The sequence below is a fragment of the Humulus lupulus genome, chromosome 7 (assembly GCF_963169125.1).
Source record: "Humulus lupulus chromosome 7, drHumLupu1.1, whole genome shotgun sequence".
Classification (NCBI taxonomy): domain Eukaryota; kingdom Viridiplantae; phylum Streptophyta; class Magnoliopsida; order Rosales; family Cannabaceae; genus Humulus; species Humulus lupulus.
This window is the reverse complement of record NC_084799.1, coordinates 11928812-11948470: the sequence shown is the minus strand read 5'-3', so window position 1 is coordinate 11948470 and position 19659 is coordinate 11928812. Positions and strand designations below refer to the sequence as shown.

At 31.4% G+C, this 19659-nt stretch overlaps 2 protein-coding genes across 2 annotated transcripts; one reads left to right on the top strand and one right to left on the bottom strand.

Moving 5' to 3' along the window:
• Positions 1-2191: 2191 nt before the first annotated feature.
• Positions 2192-6697, top strand: LOC133790694 (serine/threonine-protein phosphatase PP1-like). Its single transcript, XM_062228434.1, has 4 exons — positions 2192-2697; positions 4297-4856; positions 5429-5704; positions 6353-6697. Exons 1-4 carry the CDS (start codon positions 2523-2525, stop codon positions 6374-6376), a joined length of 1035 nt encoding a protein of 344 aa, XP_062084418.1. The 5' UTR covers positions 2192-2522; the 3' UTR covers positions 6377-6697.
• Positions 6698-17641: 10944 nt separating this feature from the next.
• LOC133790693 (phosphoenolpyruvate carboxylase kinase 1-like) lies at positions 17642-19365 on the bottom strand. The gene is made up of 2 exons (XM_062228432.1): positions 18537-19365; positions 17642-18246 (listed from the first exon to the last, which is right to left on the bottom strand). The coding sequence occupies exons 1-2, from the start codon at positions 19312-19314 to the stop codon at positions 18200-18202; spliced, it is 825 nt and encodes a 274-aa protein (XP_062084416.1). The 5' UTR covers positions 19315-19365; the 3' UTR covers positions 17642-18199.
• Between the last annotated feature and the right edge of the window lie 294 nt (positions 19366-19659).

Below are 19659 nucleotides of genomic sequence, written 5' to 3'. Positions count from 1 at the left end.
CTTTTGGGTTCTAGGTTCTCGGCTTGGAGTGATGGGTTCACGGTTCTGGATATGAGTTGCAGAGGGGTGGCGATGGATCTCGGGATCGATGAGACTCTTGGATAGGCCCAGCGACGGAGATGGAGGTGAGGGGGTGGTTTGCATTTGGGTGCGGGTTGTCGTGGGGATGGGCTCGGAGTTACGTCCGCACTCGTACGGAGGAGATGCGAAATCTCACCGAGGTTCGAATGCTAGGGCTTGAGCGAAGCTGGGTTCTCGAACGGAGGGTCGCAAATGGAGTCGCTAGTGCTGGATGGGATCACCGAAGTTGGAGGGGATTTGCGTCGGCCAGAGCTGGAGGGGATGGTGCGGCTGGGTTTGGAGGGAGAAAGGGTTTGTGTGGCTGGGGTTTGAGAGAGAGAATAGTAGAATGCTAATTTACTATAGTACCCATGTTTGACTGATGTGTTTTTGTTTTAAATTTAGCTTCCATATTTAGTTAGCTAATAATTGTGTTTCTCATACTTTGTTTTTTTCTTTATTAAATTTTTCCATACAAATTAGGAAAAATATAATCCTTATATTTTTGCACAGTAACCACATAAAAGTCATATATTTGAAAAATTCCCTTTTTGTTTTACTTTCCACCTAGAAATGTCATTGTTGTAAATGTGGGCCGACGCGACTCACATTTTCGTACTTGTAAAAGATAATTGGTTGGGACACAGTGTAGAATGGTGGCCGAGTTTGGCCCACTTCCAAACTTGTACGTTATTGCCTAAAAAAATACAAGGATGGATTTAAAGTTTAAACCTCCAACTTTTTTTTTAGTACTTAATACTAACCACTAAACTAAATATTTTTTTATTTAATTATAGTTTTATTTATTTTTTATATGTTTTTTAACAATATTTTACACACATTTATATTAAAAGATATATTTCTAATTATTAATTATTGTATGGATCAATTATTATAATTTTAATACCTACCCATAAATTTTAAATTTGTAGCTCACAAATCCAAAAACAAATTAATATAATTTTTATTTTATATTTTACAACTATTTTAATTACATAACTACAAATACTCAAAATTATATCATATTTTTATAATCATTTTAATTATAATATAATTCATAAATAAATATTTAATATGTTTATTATGTAAAATTATTGTGCTTAATTTGTATTTTTAACATTTTCATGTTTTCGTGTTGTATCTTCATACTTGATATTTAGGCCCGACTAGACGTACAATGTTGTATCTAGCTCATAGCCATATTTTTAATGTGGTGTTATGTTCGTACCACTCGTGCTCATCACATGCCAAAAAATTTAACTTCCATTTACAACTTTAATCTTGTCATTATTGTTCCAATCAAAAATTAGAATCCTTAAAAATATAATGTATTTTAAATTACCACGCTTTATACACTTCACTTCATCTTTAACATTTTTTTTCTTTTGAAAACAAAAAAATTGAAATCATCATTGAGATTCAAAGCCAAATTCGAATCAAAATTTAAACAAAATAAATGCACAAAATGTATTTTTTAATATTGATTTAAATGTTGAGTAAATATACTTGTAGTATCAAAACTCCTTTCCATCTAGATTGAATTAGGCTCTCGATCCAAATGTCAAAAAATTATTAATGCTAAATATTATAGCAAATAGTTGATTAGGGGTTGAAATCATGATGTGACCCACTCAATAATTAAACATTTAACCCTAGATAAAATTTCAATCAGGCCTGATAGCATTCGTTACTTTTGTATTTTTTTTTTGTTGATTTTCACCCAAAAGTGAATTTGTTTAAAAATTTCAACATAACATGTTTTGAATTAGTCAAATCAAATGTGAATGTGTTGTCCATTTTATAAAATTAAAAAATTAAAAATGTGAATGTGAATGTGTTGCTACTACTATTATTATTGTGTTTGTGTTAGCTTTTGCTTTTGAACATATTTGACTTTTCAAAAAAGAAGACTACACATGATAGTACTATTAATAAATGTGACATCAGAAAGGAGAGTAAGGTAACCATTATTTTAAATAAAATAAAATAAAGTATTTATGAGCTATTGGTCTAGACTTTAGTCTAGTAACTTCCTAAAAATAAAAACATAATTATGATTTGTTTTATTCAGAAAAAAAAATGAAATAAAAACAAAAGTTTTGGCTAAATGGTTACCTTCTTTCTAATTCAAAACAAAAAACTCAGCTGAGCTAAGCAAAAGCATAAAAAGCCTAAAAATTAAGAGAATAGCGAGTAACGCCCACTTTCTCTCTTTTTTAACTCCAAACGCTCCATTCCAAAAGCAAAAACGACAACTTTCTGAGGCAAACGACAACGAAACGAGCCCATCTCTCTTTCAATCTCTATCATCCCTACTCCTACTACAAGCCCCAGCCCCAGCTCTACTCAAAGGCATGCTTTTCGCCATACCCTCTTCTTCTTCTTTTTCTGGGTTCCTGTCTCGCAGTCACACCAAATAAAGCCGTTGACTTTTCGGTCGTGCTATCGGTGAGACCCAGATAATGGACCAATCGCTTCTCGACGACATAATCAATCGCCTTCTTGAAGTCCGAGGTCGACCCGGGAAGCAGGTTCAGTTATCCGAGTCGGAGATCCGCCAGCTTTGTTCTTCCTCTAAAGAAATTTTCTTACAACAGCCCAATTTGTTGGACCTTGAAGCACCCATCAAGATTTGCGGTATTTATACGAAACCCACCTTTTTTTTTCAATTTTTATTTCACTCCCTATTAAACTTTGTAATGGGTTCGATTTTGATTCAATTTTTTTTTAAGTATTCTGTAGTTTTATTTTGAACCCAGGTCATTGACCGGATGAACTTTTTATTTTATGTATGAATTTTGTTTCTTTTTTTTTTTAATGTTTTCTCTTTGTTTCAATTTTTTGGGTTTTGGGTAGGATTTAATTAGCTGAGCTTGGGGCATTTTAGTTGCTTTTGGGAACGTGGTTGTATTTCTTTTATGATACTCTTTGAATTCCATGCTGTGAATTGTGGTTGTGTTTTGACCTGATTTGTTGTTGTTTAGTATTGAATTGATTTATTCATCTTGCAAAGCTTGATTATAAGACCTTAATTGAAATAGGAAAAGTATGTTTGTTTCTTGTATTTTCATTAAGTTTGTAAATTGGAGTTGGCAAATGGCTTTAATTGACTGTATGTGATGGTTTGATTGCCTGACTGATATGGTAGGACACAAATTTGAAGACCGGTGGAGCATTATGTTTTAGTAGAGGATGCTTAAGTTTATTTTCTATGGTCATATTTAGCATTTGGTAATCTCCACTGTGCCCTTTGTGAACATGAATATTCTATCCCAAATTTTCCTGGTATGGCTTCTGTTCAGGGTTTCCTGATATGAATTTCTTGTCCCAAATTTGTTATTTGATGTACAAAATCCAATTAATAGAATCTGTCATGCCCTTTTTTTAGATGGGGGGGTCCATTTTTCTCAGTCTATGTCACGGGCATGTATGAATTGCAGCACTTTGAAAGCTTTTGTCAGTCATTTGGACTATAACCTTTTTTTTTTTTTTTTGCAGTATAATGAATATTGGACTTATTATGACTTTTCTTTTTTTGTGGGAAACCAGGACTTAGTTATTGTCATGAGTATATTGTGTTGTGTGGTCGGTCTTGGTTATCAGCGTCTTTTGTTGTCGACATGATATGTAATGCCTGACCTAATATTTGCAATTTAACACAGACAGTAGGATGGGAATTGAGAATGTTCCACTTGCACGATTTGTTGTAATAGAATACACGTGAAAGGTCTGGTGATGTAAAAATGAAACATGTACCAAATGTTATAGCAGCCGCCTGATTTTACCCAATTAAAATGGTTAATTTCTTGTTAAATGTTCATCCATAGGCATCTCACTTTAGCAATGTGACAAAGATTAAGTATTCCTTCACTTGGGTTCAACAATGAAATAAGTGACAACTGATTTCATCTCTTCTGGTTCTTAGATTACTTTAGGAATTTTTGGATGGTTTAATTGTTGGTACCTTCAAGAGCTATATTAATGACATGTATATTAATTCTTGGGATGGGTCTGTAGCTGCTTTCGTTGAATACTTGGAGAGTTGCAGTTGAGCTAGATGCTATTAATTATGAGACTAAAATCTTTTTGTTACTTTGATTTCCTTGGAACCCCGTCCTGTTGTAAAATTAGTAAAAATGTTTTCAATTTTAAGGCTTATCTATAACTGAGATTTTTGTTTGCTTTGCTTCAGTAATCTTTTGTTGTGTTGAATATCTGCCTTTTATTGTTTTTCAGGTGATATACATGGTCAATACTCAGATCTATTGAGGCTTTTTGAGTATGGTGGATTACCTCCTAAATCCAACTATTTATTCTTGGGGGATTATGTGGATCGAGGCAAACAGAGTCTAGAAACAATATGCCTACTCCTTGCTTATAAAATAAAATACCCTGAGAATTTTTTCCTCTTAAGGGGAAATCATGAATGTGCTTCGATAAATCGCATTTATGGATTTTACGATGAGTGTAAGAGAAGATTCAATATAAGGATCTGGAAAACATTTACAGATTGTTTTAACTGCCTACCAGTGGCAGCTTTAATTGATGAGAAGATCCTCTGTATGCATGGTGGCCTTTCTCCAGACCTTAATCATTTGGATCAAATAAGAAGTCTGAACCGACCAACTGATGTACCAGATACAGGATTGCTATGTGATCTTTTATGGTCTGATCCAAGTAAAGATGTTCCAGGTTGGGGAATGAATGACAGGGGAGTTTCATATACTTTTGGTGCTGATAAGGTCAATGAGTTCCTTCAGAAGCATGATTTGGATCTCATTTGTCGTGCTCACCAGGTAAACATCCTTCAGTAATTTCAATTTGTAATTGGTAATATGTAGTATGATTCTTTTGAATGTGTGTTTAGAATAGAAACATCCCGCTTACCTTATGCATTGAAATATCATAATCTTAGCCTCCGGAACTGCCATTGTAAACTTTGTTGAAATTTGGTTTACCTTTGTGTATTGAAAAACCTATGGCACTTTGCATCCATGCAGCATAAGATTCAATTCCCCGCATTTCCTTGTTCCAAATTCCATGCAAACACTGTAGTTATAGAGGTGTCAGAAATTGTTGTTGAACTAGTTACCACACTTATTCCTGATTGGCAAAAACATTATCTTAGTTTGAAGTATTTGGCAAAATAGTTTCTTTTTATAGTCACTTTGCACAATGAACACTTTTTTATTTTGCAAAATAGTTTCTTGACATTGTAGGTTGTTGAGAAGGTCATTTTGCAAAAAATGATCAAAAGTAGGCCATTTTTTTAAGACATTTTAAAAGGGTTTATTTTCACCACTTACTCTTAGTTTATGCTTATTTCCATGTGATTAATGTAGCTATACTCATATGTAACTCTTTGCAGGTTGTGGAGGATGGCTATGAATTCTTTGCCAACCGACAACTTGTAACTATATTTTCAGCACCCAACTACTGTGGAGAATTCGACAATGCTGGCGCAATGATGAGTGTAGATGATACATTAATGTGCTCCTTTCAAATATTAAAGCCTTCAGATAAAAAATCAAAATTAAACTTTGGCAGCACAACCACAACGAATCCCGGAAACGCTTCAACTGCAGTAAATGTTTTTGGGAGCACAACTACAGCTAAACCTGGAAGCAGTCCAGCAGGAGTCAAGGTAAATGCACTAAGATTTCACTATATTCAGACTTCAGAAGGTCAATCCCAAATGCGCACTATGTATTCAACCTAAATTTGAGATTAGATTCTCTGTTCTTCGAAATTAAGAAAACTCTTATTTGTTTTTATAAAGATTAAAAAAAAAGTTTTCCTAATCTAAAAGAGATAGCTTAAAGTGTCAGCCATGTGGTTTGCTTCCATAAAGTCTGAGGTTCAAGTCTCTCCTGGGCACTTACATAGCTAATGCTATAGTTTCCTGCCCTTAAATATTGTAGGGTTAGGCGGGACAAGAAAAAAAGGTTGTCATTTATGATCAAACGAGGTTATATTTTTGAATATTTTGATCCATGGAAAAGAAAAATAGTCAAAATGATACTTTTTGTAGTATTTATAAAACAAGGATTTTATATATAAATGCTTATATTTTTTGTGGACATAAGATGAGGTTTAAATGTCAAATTTAGCTGGGGTATGAAAAGTATTTTTTGACTTTATTTTGTATTATTGTGTTTGAGAATTTTCCAATTTCTTTATAAATGGTGTCCATATCCTCAAAAAGAGAAAGGTTTATAAATCAGGGTAGAAAGTATTTGAATGTTTTGTTGAGTCTGATGATTCTGAGTTACATTTTCTTTTTGGCTTGCAGTCCTTCCTTGGTGCCAAGGTATGAGATTTGGGCTCTTGGCAGGTCAGAGAGGATTTACCATTAGCCCATTTTGGCTTCATGAAATGGTCAAGGTTCATGACAAGAGTTTGAGACCCCCCATTAGTTTTTAATTTTACTTGTAATATGTTAAAATTGTAAAATTGGAAAGGAAAAATGTCTTTTTTTTTAGAAACTAATGCAAAGCTTGTCTCCCCCTAATATAAAAATTGGGCTTGAAGATAGAAAAGGTTCTGTAATCTTCTTCTATTTTTCTCTTCCTTCTCTGTACACTACTACTAATAGCTGCTTGCTACCTTTGTTGTTGCTATGGATTATTGCATATCACTTTGCTTTGGGACCACAAAAAAAAAAAACAAAAAACAAAATGTCTAAACCTTCCTTGTCTATATAATTGTTATAAGTTGATAAAAACATAAAGAGAAGTCTCAATATAAACTTTTACATGGTCCTCATTTTGTTTTTTTTTTAATTATGTGACTTGCTTGATTAATGTCCCTATTGATTGTGAATACTTATCTGAGTTTAACCTTTAGGTCTATGTGATGTAAGGTGATCTAATAGTGGATCAGACACTTTGAGGTTGGAGTTTTTTTTAGGTACTTAAATATTGTCATAGTTTTTTTTTTTAAATAAAAATAATAATTAAAGCAAGTCCCTTTATAACTTTTCAAAATTTTATTAATGTGGTATTTTATATTTGAATAATCTTTATATAGTCATACAAAATTATAATTATAACATATAAATAAAAATAAATTCTATATTATAATAAGTTATGTTTCTCAAGTTTCCTTTCTAAATAATTTGCATTATCTAGTTACAATTATTTAAACTTTGCTAAAAAAGATAAAACTTATATTGCTTTAAAAGTTTGAAGTAAAATAAAATAGCTTGAGACAATGATTTATTCTTTAGAACTTTTATTAAATCGTTAAACATAGGGAAACATAATAACTTGACTTGACTGCATAGATAAGAAGCCCAAAAATTTATTGTTGTATCCAGGGCCTCAATTTATAGTCCATAGTGGGCTCAGTTTATAAACTTTTCATTAAAAATATATGTATAACAAAAAATTATGACTCCTAATCCTAAATTAAACTTTTGGGTCGCCCTAGTTATATCTGCATGTGAGTACAAAAATGTTTTACTGTATCTTAAGTGGGAAAAAACCAATGATGGAATTTGACTAGCTATGTTGGAGTAGATTACAAAATGAGATAATGGGTGCATATATATTATGCATCCATTATAGAAAATTGTTTCCACAAAGCTCAAAAAATACCATGTGACAAGTGGTACTTGTTCACCACTTCCACAACAAATCTTTATCTTTTCATGATTTCATCCCATACTTTCTATTACATTTTGTTTTTCTCTAATTATAATAATGTGATTATGGCAAGGCAAACATAATAGTAAAACTCACCTCTCTTTTTAATGTAGCTAGTGAAAGAACAAGAAGTTAGGTAAAGTGACAGATAACCACACCCAACTTCCAAACAAGATTTTATATGTATATGTTATGGTGACAAATCCATGATTTATATATGTATAAATATACATATGTGTGTGTAGACACTATTATTTATTAGTAGTACTATAGTAGTAGTTTGGTGGTGTCATGGTTACCATGGGCGGCCACTAAAGTAGCTTTAAGAAAACAGATAAGAGGACCACTTCTTCCAAAATCCAACCTAAGTTCATAATTATATAAACAGTATAGTTTAGAGTTTTGTGAACTGAGGAGAATAAATTGCAGTGTCACGTGGGTGGGGACTTTTCATTTTTGGCCCTTATAAGTTATAACACAACACTCACTCGCTCAGTCTCTCTTCTCTCATATCATATAATAGATATATACTAATACAAGTTGTTAAATGAAACAAAAAATAGGTGAGGCCCATGTTGTCAACTGCCTTATTATAATTTGAAGTCTCTGACATAATAAATAAGCTATTTGTCATTTCTAATTATTATGTTCACGTCGTACACATATATAATTATATAGTTCTAATGACTACGTTTCATATCAGTTCCTTGTCCCAATTTTTGTTTGTTAGAATAGCCCTGTCAGTTGAGCCAATGTATTGTCGCAGTCGAGTCGACATTGGTGCGAGCTCTCTTATTGGTGGGAGGGTGGTCGGGTCTCTCGTACGTACCTACGGGTGCCGATGGGTGAGGTGGTGGTCCAAGTGGTGGTTTGGGTTGGCTCGAAGTGGTCCAGTCACCAAGTGTAGCACATCCAAAGATGTTTTCTTCAAATGTTGTTTTTAATGTGTTTTTTTGTTATCTTCATTCCTTGGTTTGTTGGTATTTATCCGAGTATGTTTATGTTCATGCTCAAAGTAGATTAACTATGTCATTTGGGACCTTGGCTTTTGCCCTTGTTGGTGGAGTCTTTTTTCTCCTCTTATGGACCTTTGGTGTCTTATTGAGGTGTTTTCGATTCGGTTTTGGTATACCGTCGCTTGATAGTCTTATCGTATCTGTGATGAATTGATTCATTACATGTTACTCTTAAGGAGTTGTTTGGTATGAGGTTTGGGTTTGTGGGAGTAGAGTTAAAGGGGGTTTAGATTAAGGGGATGTGAAACTCAAATATTTAAAAAGGTTAAGATTACTCTAAAATCAAGCTAAAAAATTGGACCCACTTGGAAATAAAAACCCCAAACCATTAAAAATAAATTTAACAAACATGGGTTAGATTTGACATTCTCATTCCTACCAAACCAAACTCTCATACCAAACACCCCCTAAGAGTTTTTGTTGTACTTTCAAAATGTAACTTTTACCACTAAAAAACTAATTAGTAACTTAAGTATAATATTCAATATTTTAATTGCAATCTTTCAAACCACATTCAGATTTTTGCCGCAAATATTCTAATCTATTCTATTAAACAAATTCTTACACATCAAGATTATTATTATTGGAAGAGAGCTTTTAAAGTATGGTTTAAGTTCAATACCAACTATAAATTTAGATTATTAAAAAACAAAAATTAAAAATATTTTTTTGTTGTTTTATATAGTTGATACAGAATGTTAGAAATAATACAACAGAAAAAAAACGAAACATATAAAAAAAAATATTTGATTGAAGAACATAAATGTGAAAATACAATACAAAGAATAAATCAAAGCTGAGGCACGCGAAACACGTTTTTCTTAAAGCAGATTTGTCTCATCTACCTAAACGATGCTAGAGGAATCGTGAGATTCCACTTCTCAAAATACAACAGCTATCAAGTAGGACGAAAACATATATGCTCAGGCGAACTCGAAGAGAAAAAGACTAAGACTTTGCCTATGATACTCTGCATTTGTGTGTAATAGAATGAGAGGAGAAACATCTTTTTATAGGCTTCATAGAGGGTTGAAAATATATATGAAATCAAGTACATCAATGCCCAAATATCCCACAAAATCTAGGATCTTAATTTTTGAAAATCAATTAGAATTAATCACACATTATTTTAGTGGTATCAGCTTTGACCAAAATAATTTACTGAAAATCAATCAGAATTAATCACACAATATAATGATAATCTCAGTTTTGACCAAAATAATTTACTGAATAATTACCATTTTAGACATCAATTTATCATCCACTCAATTTTGTCAAACATAGAATAGGTCTCTTAAGTCTATTTCTAATTAATTTATATATATATAGATTTTGATTTAATTTGTTAATTTGCTAATTTAATCATCACTATATTAATGTAGTTTAAATGACAGTATTTTTATCTTTTAAAAAAGGTTCACCCTGGATCTATTTCAATCAAAAGTTTTTTTTTTTTTTGGTTGAATCATAATTAAACTTAGTAATCAACTTCAACTAGCCAAAATGCTAGTTTCATTTTATTTTTTCTAAGTCAATGAATACTGCCTGAGCTGGCTCAGACTCACACTCACACACTATGTCTCTAAAATTTTAAGAATAACAACAACCATAATTTCAAGAAAAATAAAATAAAATAAAAAAAGTTTGTGATAGTGGGAAACCACGAAAAAAGAGGAGTATAGTACAGAGTGAACAGTGGTCCCGTACCATATCATATCATATATGATAAGTAGTATGAGATAGGTGAGTGAGTTGATCACGATTCAAGGACCTCAACTCAGTACTATCACAACACTTTTGTCTTTGTTTTTTTAGAGTGTAGTTTAATGTAATGAATATCCCAAACCACTGTGACACTGTCACCTTCTTCTCTTACAAAATATAATAAATCTGATACTCAAATGATATGTCACTCTACATATCATACTTTTTTTGACCTAAAAATTAAACCTTTTTTTCTAGGTCATAGGGTGGGTGGGAATTTGTTGAAGTCTTGGTTTAGTAGTTATTGAATTCACCCTCCCAAATATATTTATATATATATATATATTCTTTAAATTATTAGTTGTGATCTGAACCATGACAAATTCTCCAAACCTACCAAAAATTATTTCATTATTAGAAAACCAATCATGAAATCCTTATATTACACCTAACCTATTGGGATTTAACATTATGGTGAAAAAAAATATTAATGAAAATACATGTTCCATTTAATTTTAAAACTATTTTTATTCCAAAACATTGAGAACCGTTTTTAAAAATATATATTTTATATTTTTATCTATTATTTTTAGAGGGGTATATAACAAATTTTCTTCACAAGATTTATATAGCAAATTTCAATTCTTACAATACTCACATTATCTCTTTACAAGCTATTTTCTTTAAAAAAAAATTGGAGAATGGATCATTTTAAATCATCCAACAGCTCCTTTAAACAATACTTTATTTTACATTTTTTTAAATCCAAATATTGCTTCTCTACATTAATAGAATATATACAACTCCTTTAAATATATATTTTTTTTGCCTTTTTCTTTCTTTCTCCTTCTAAATTTATTAATTTTTTATGTTTTTTTATTATTTTAATTAATAAAATTGTTTAAAGATATAATATTTAAAGATATATATATAGTGTAATATAAAATAAAATAAAATAAAAAGTAGAATTTTAATAATATATTTTAAAAGATAAAATATAGACATTGCTGGGAGTATTATTGGTAACAAATTCATAGTTGAAAATCATTGCCTGAAACTATTATAATTTTTCAATTTTTTTTTTAAATATAGAGAGAGAATCTTTAGTCAGCTTATAAAAAAATTATGAAATACATAGTTGAATTTAAAGTATTAGGTGTATCACATGGATCTGCCTAGTTGGTTGGTGGTTGGTTACATGGGTACTAGTACTACAATTATACATTTTAAATTGTACAATAAATATTATAATAAGCTAACATATATTAATTAATTGTAATTATTAATTAAAAACAAAAGTAAAAGTCAGAGATGCCATGAATGAAATGAAACACAGCACATGGATACTTACAACCTTATAAATCTCTTATTCCAAATACCAACACCAAATTCAGTTCACTTACTCCAATTCCTATATATTTATTAATTAAACAAATATAAGCACTACTACTTCTCTCTCTAAAAAAAACTACTACTTATTAATGAATGTTCCTTCATAAAAAATCAAACTATATTGAAAATATAATAAAATGTCACTACTTATCAGATTCTTGGCTCAGGTTTTTAAATTATACTCACACATAAATAAATCTATATATAAATAATTTACAAGAGAAAGGGATCTTTTTTTTAGTTAATAATACATATAATCGTTAGAACTCACTCTTAGCTATCTGTTAATTATCTATGTTGGTACATTTTTATTAGTTTAATTAGCGGTGACAATATCTAAATTTTTTTAAAGTTACACTTTAATACTCAAATTTTTTGTGGTAATACATAAATTTACAATTTCAATGCAACTGTTAGTAATCATCGTTAACTGCTCATTAAGTATTCAGGTGGAACATATGAATTCGGGATAATTTTAGACTAAATTCTTTAAATATTATTAAAAACTAATTAATAATATGGATTTTGGGATGATTTTGAATTTCAAATCTAATTTTGGTTGTTTCGAATTCGCAGTTTTTATTAATTAATTTTTAATAATCTTTTAGATTTTTTAAAATTTAAAATAATTTTTATAGTATTTAAAGAATTTATGAATATTGGAAAATTTCACTATAATACTTATATTTACAAATATAAAAATATATTGTATGAATACTTAAGAGACAGTTAATAATGAATATTAATAGTTGTACAAAAATTTTATATTTATGTATTATTATCGCAAAAAAAAAATTTAAGTACTAAAATATAATTTTTATGAGTGAAACATAGTTTAAATAATTACTATTATTATTATTATTATTATTTAGTCAAGAGTTGCCGTGTTTCATGTGAAAAGTTTCAAAATGCTCAATAAATATCTCATTTTAAAATTTATATATTTCAAAACAATTGGCACAGTTTGATGGAATATGCCCAAATAAAAATAAATGAAAGACTTAATAAGTGCCACTCAAATGAATTGTCGTTTTTAAGGAAAGACTTTTTGGGAGAATTCACGCATGCATGTATATAAAATAAAGCGCCATGAGGAATGACAACGCAACTTAAAATCCCAAAAAAATGAAAAAATTGACTTTTATAAATTAAATTTTTAAGATAGCTGAAATTGTGTAATCATCATCATTATTATTATTATTATTATTATAGTAAATTATTGGTATTTAAAAAAGACAAAATTCAAAATAATAAAAAAATGATTAGTTTTGCACTAACAATAACATACATACATATTTGTGAAACGTAAGCGGTGACCAATGTTTAGAGATGGATGGTCCATAACTTATTTGTTTGTACACAAAAAAGACAAGAATATTAATAAAGAGAAAGAGAAAGAGATCGAAAAGATGAGAAGAAAAGTCTACTCTCTCACTCTTCTTGAGTATTCACTCTTTGATTAAATTAGTGTTTTTTTTTTATAGATATTAACGTGGAAAATGTCTGGAGAAACCAGATAGATAGAGACAAATTGAGCTGAAATTTGGGTTGAAACCAATTGTCCAATTCTTTGTTTACAAGTGCTTTTAGAAACGTAGTCGCAATCTTTAATGTTGAGTCTTGTTCGTACCGACGTGTTTTTTACGTAAAGCCAATGAAAATTAACTTTACTTTTTTATCAACAAATTAGTTACTATAATAGTAATAATTCGTGGTTAAAAATTATTACCCGATTGCTCATTGACCTTTTTCTTTTGAAAGTAAAACTCACATTTCATTCAATAAATATATATTACTGTTAGAGATATTTGCGGTAAAACTATTTAAATTATTGTATTTGTAATACTTAAGTACTAAAGTTTTTTTTTTGTGACAAAAGTACCTTTCATTCATATTTTGGTACAGTTTAGTATAACTGTCAGTTTCATAATGAAGTTTGCCTATATGGTGTGAAATTTGTTTATACCTTAAGTAATTTCACTGCAAACATCTCTTAAATTATATACTTTCACCGAAAACATCTTTTAGATTAAGTACTTTCGCCGCAAATGTCATTTTAATTAGACACTTTTGCCTAAGTTTTATAGGCGAACTTAATGGTAAGAATTGACAGTTGTACCAAACTGCACCAAAACATAAACAAAATGTATTTTCACCGCCAAAAAAATAACTTATAAACTTAAGTGCTGCAAACATAATAATTTAAATACTTTCACCGTAAATAACCTTTATTATTATTAAAAATGATATAATTAATATATGTGGCATCTATATGAATGTATATTTTTAATTACCATATTATGATTAAAATATTTGTCGATATCTAATTATTAAAGATAAGTTTTAATTGAAAAATGACAAAATACATTGAAACATAATGTTAAAATATCTGTCAAATATAGATTTATTTTTGTCAAATTTGATATTATATTTAATACATTCATTACAGTTAGAGATAATCTAGTAAGATCGGCAATTGATTCTCTTTTGATTCCTATTTAAGAATACATAGTCATTTGAACTTGAACCATGTTATTTTTTTAATATAAATGATTTTATGACAATATTAAAAATAAAATTACTTTTCAAATGTAACAAAAACTCATAATTGTCACTTGGCGTAACCGAGGGGACCAAATGAGTTTTTTTTTTAATTAAATAGAGAACTAAGAAATAGTAATAAGTGTAACACGAGATCTAATATATATAAATATATATATATTTATATATATATATATAGAGTCCGGTGCTCGAGACGAAAAGGAATAGTATTTTTTATTTTTTTAAATTCTAAACTCAATTTCAAAATATACATTGTTGTAAATTACTTTTTTTTATTAGTATAATTTAGTATAAGGTACTAGACTCAATATTAAATTATATAAATAATGATTTTTTTCAGGTAGTGTCGAACACCGCTGATATTCTTTAGTATTTACCATTTGTTTGGTAGGAGGCGTTAGAGGAAGAATGGATTGAAGACTATGAATCGGGTTGATCCATTCTTAGGTTTCATTTGTTTGTTAGGGAGGAAAGAGTCGAGGAATAAGGAAGGGTGTGGATTGTCAATCCACTTTAATCCACCAAAAACTATCATTCCTTAATAAGATGGATCGAGAAAGGGAAGTATAAATTTAGTATATATTCCTTAACAATTATTTATTAATATTATTTTCTTTCCTTTCAACTTACCAAACAAGTTTTAAGTAGACACAATCTTTCCTCTCGTTTCATTTCATCTTTTCCTCACCTCGTATACAATCCATACTTAATGCATTTCATCTTTCTTTCCAAACAAAGTGAATTGGTATTGGTAATTAATTAGATATTGGGTCATACTCAACAATAAGAAAAGTTGAATTGGTATTGGTAATTAATTAGGTATTGGAATGGGTCCCAATCATAAATTTCTAGAAACAATGTTACTAGAGCAGCCTAACAAATTTAGGGGTTGAGTTTGGGTAGGCAGAAAAAAGTTCCATAGTTAACTTATCAAATCAACTTTGCTTATATAGATTCTCCATTGCTCTTGCCCCAACTCATGGAATGGGGACCATTTGTTTGACTATTTAGAATCGGTCAAAAACACCTCTTTTTTTTTTAATATCTTATCAGAAAATTCATCTCACCCCTTCCAAGTTCAAACACTCTTACCCTTAGGGCACGTTAGATTCTTAAATAACAACACTAATTATTAAACTCTCTTTCACTGTCTTTTTCTTGAGAGTTCTAACCACTTTTTAACTCTACCGACTGTTATATAATTTTATTTTATCTATACATATGGGGCAATTCTCTTATAAGAGATTTACTTTTTAAGCCCTATCAGCCGGGCTTTTAGTGTTCTCGATCTGTGAACAGTTTTTGGCATGATTTTTTTATGACCGTGTATATTATAGCTATTTAGAGCATCATGCAAATTTTCAGAAAATTCCAAATAGTTTACAGTACCGAAATCTAAATTCATACATGTTGTTGCACGCATGACTAATTTTTTTTATGCGCGTGGAAAGCATATTTGAACCTAGTTTTCAGTACTGTAAACTATTCGGAATTTTCTAAAAAACTGCAGGATGCTCTAAACAACTACAATATACACGGTCATAAAAAAAATCGTGTCGAAAACTGTTCACGGGTCGAGAACACTGAAGAATCTCATCGATAGAGCTTAAAGTAAACATCGTATACGAGAATTGTCCATATATATATTTATTATGGTCCTACTCCTATTATTGCATGCCACCAAGCTATAGGTGCATGGTCCTACTTGTTATAAATCTAAAAGAAAATGTTACCCCACTAACAATTATGCTAGGCTCATCATCATCAACAAGGTTTTGGAATTTGGTGGCTGATATTATTTTTTCCTTATGATATCATAAAAATATCACTGTTTTTATATATAATTTTTTTTGGCTCAAATTTTTTGGGTCCTCAAGAAGTGGATAATAAGTCACTCTACTACTAACTCAATCCACTGAACAAAACAAACCCACATGGAGATGGTTTCCTCTGGTATTGACATTTGGAACCTAGAGTTTTTTAGTAAGTATTTTTTAGTACTAGTAAATAATGATTTATGACCACAATTGAGCCACTTGGAGAAACTTTACCACTGTATGTGATGTAAGTGGGAGCTCATATCAATTGATTTGATTCAACTCATAAACATATGCAGTGGTTGAAGAACAGAACAAGCTAGGGCCAGCTGTTATGTTTGATTCTCCTCTTTTTTTAACACACAAAAATAGTTTGAGTTGATCAATAATCTGTCGTTTTGTTTTAACAAGGGCACTGTAGTAAGTGACATGTATCAAACTTTGCTAACTTTCGTGTTCACAAATTAGAGGTTGAAGAAGGCAAATGGAGAAAAATTGTAAGTGAGAGTGATTATTCAAATGGAATACTTCTTGCTTGAATAAAAGACTATTTCATAAACTTTTTGGTATTTCATGTAGACCTAACTTGAACACCTTGACCAGTATATAACATTATAACTATGCCAAAAGCATGGTTCCTTCTATTTTAATCTTCTAAATATACAAGGAATGGTATATATCTAAGGATATGCTTTTGTATGGAGCAAATATTTTGCAATGTGTAAGGAACACGTTCTTACACTTTCACTATCAATCCAAAGTGCAAAACCCTATTTTAGTTCAAAACCAAGTCAATCCATTCCATTCTAATCCATAATAGTGCATATTGGTTCCTTATTTTTTTTAATGTTAAATTATATATTAAAAATCATTAAAATTCATAAATAATAAGAAAAATAATTATATGTTCATTCAAAATATGTACTCAAATATTACACACTATAACATTGTAGTTTAGCCTAACAAGCGCTCAGGCTGAAGGGCTTTGTGGGTGCTGGCGAGTGCGGCTGTTAGGGGTGTGCGAACGGTGGAGGGCTGGTATGGGTCTGGGTGTGGCTGGCGAGGCACTGGTGGTTCCTAGCTGGGATGGGTCGGGTCGGGTCGGAAGTGGTTGTGGTCAACACTTTTGTATTGGATTTGGGTTGCTTTAAGTTCAAGTGTTTGTTTTTGTTTAGTTTATGTTTATACACTGTTTGTGAATACTAAATATATGATGTTTGACACTATGGGTAATTGAGGCTTTTGCGTGTTCCCCTTTTTATTTTTATGTTAGCACAAATAAGAATTTTAGATATTTCAATTCAATCTCTTTGGATCGAATTTTCGTTGTACACTCATACTTCTTAATTCTCACAGGTGGCACTAGTAAAAGTATATAAGAGCATTTTTTTTTTATCAAAATATAAGAGCATATTTTCTAAATAAATACAAGATGGCAAAAAGATTAAGATTCTTAAACTAAGCAAATCCCTTCCATATATCAGGATTGATCATTTACAGAACAAGACTATTATACTCAAAAAAAGAAAACCAAAGTTACAGCATCATATAATAGCAGCGACCGAAACTTTTCCTCTCTCACCTTCCTCATCTTTTTCTATAACCCCCCAAAAAAAAGAACAGGCGGGGAAAGACCAAGATTCTCACTCTCTCTACATACATACGTACAGTAGTATATCTACAGTCTCAGATTTTCTCGAGTTAAACAAAAGAAAGACAGAAAAAGTAAAAAAAAAAACCTTTGGAAAGAGCCTCATGTGTAACTTCTCATCGAACTCTGATTCTGATCTTGAGTAGAAAATTGGGGATGTTTTTGGAACCATCCATGATGTTCTTCCCTGTGGTTTTGGCAAAGAAAAAGTGGGAATCTTTTTATTGGTCGCCATACGAAGGCTACTATAGCCTGGTATGGCATAGCACGGCATTTATGTATGTACAATGATACTAACTGGCTTTTTCTTGTTGAGTTGGGAAGTAAAAACCCTCTTCTTTTGTCTTCATATCAGTCCATTGAATTTGTCTCTCCTCCACTTAGAATCCATGGGTGTCCTGCATTATACAATGAACAAAACAGAGGTCAGTCACTGGAAATCTAAACTCCAAAACCAAGTTTTGATAAACTTTGCATGCAAAGGTTCAAAGGGATTTTTTTTTAAAAAGAACAATCTTGATGAACTAGACTTGAAGTCAAAGAAAGTTCTGTATATTCTGTGACTTTTTCTATGAAAGACTTCTAGAAAGGGTGATACCAGATTTAGATCCAAGAAAAAATCAACCTTTTACCGAGAAATTAAGACCATAGTAATAATTAAAAACGAGGAAAAAAGAGAGAAACTTACTAAGTGCTTGTTCTGCTGTTAATCTTCGGGAGGCATCCTTACAGATCATTTTTCTCAACAAATCCTTAGCCGATGGAGAAACCGATCGGAAAAGTCTAGTCGGAAATCTCAAGTTTCCCCTCAAAACAGACTGGAAAATCTCGGTGGCGGACTCGCCGTGAAACGGCGGAATCCCAGCCAACATAATGTACAGAATAACGCCGGCACTCCACACATCGGCCTTCTCGTTGTACTCTCTGCCCAAAAGAACCTCCGGCGCCACATAGTACGGCGTACCCACCACTCCTTCGATCAAACCGTCCTCGTTAAGCCACTCAGCGGAGCCGAAATCAGCGAGCTTGAGGTTCCCCATGGAGTCGAACAGAACGTTCTCCGGCTTAAGGTCTCTGTGAACAACGCCGAGACGGTGACAATGAGCCAAAGCTTCGAGAAGCTGCTTGATCAAAGAAGCAGATTCAGACTCGGAAAGAGTCCGGCCGACGATGCGGTCGTAGAGAGTAGCGGATTCGCAGAGCTCGAGGACGACAGTGAGAAAATCTTCGTTTTCAAAGACATCAAAGATTTGGAGAATGTTGGGATGAGAAGCCAAAAGGGTCATGATCTTTGGCTCCTTCTCGAGACAAGCTCTGTCAGTGTCATCGGCGAGAACCCTTTTGTCGATGATCTTACAGGCGACGAAGTCGTCAAGAACTGGGCTGAAGGCTCGGACGATGGTGCCGAAGCGTCCGCGGCCAATTTCTTCGAACAGTTGGTATGCGTTTTTAGGTGCTTCACACATTTGAGAGAAAGAGTTTTTATTTTTAGGTTGTTTGAGTTGTGTTTTTTTTAGGTGTTTGTGAGTTAATATAGAAGAAGATGAAAGAAGAGCTTGTTTGGTACAATTTTCATTTTTTATTTTTTTAAATAAAAAATAAAAACAGAGTGGAATTTGATAAAAGGAATATTCGAAAGAAAGCCAGTTAAAGATTCTACACGTTCATTTTTTTTTTCTTAAGAATTGAGTAAAGATCGGTGCTTCTGGACCGTTGGATGGGTTTTGATCATCGTTTTTTGTACGGTATCCAACTCCAGCTGGCAACTGAACTAACCATTTTCGCACTCTCTTTTCTTTCCTTACTCGGTT

Coding starts and splice junctions, on each gene's coding strand:
- LOC133790694 (XM_062228434.1), top strand. CDS start 2,523: ATGGACCAATCGCTTCTCGACGACATAATCAATCGCCTTCTTGAAGTC. Junction 2,698..4,296: donor AGCACCCATCAAGATTTGCG/GTATTTATACGA, acceptor ATTGTTTTTCAG/GTGATATACATGGTCAATAC. Junction 4,857..5,428: donor TCATTTGTCGTGCTCACCAG/GTAAACATCCTT, acceptor AACTCTTTGCAG/GTTGTGGAGGATGGCTATGA.
- LOC133790693 (XM_062228432.1), bottom strand. CDS start 19,314: ATGTGTGAAGCACCTAAAAACGCATACCAACTGTTCGAAGAAATTGGC. Junction 18,247..18,536: donor AACAGCAGAACAAGCACTTA/GTAAGTTTCTCT, acceptor TGTATAATGCAG/GACACCCATGGATTCTAAGT.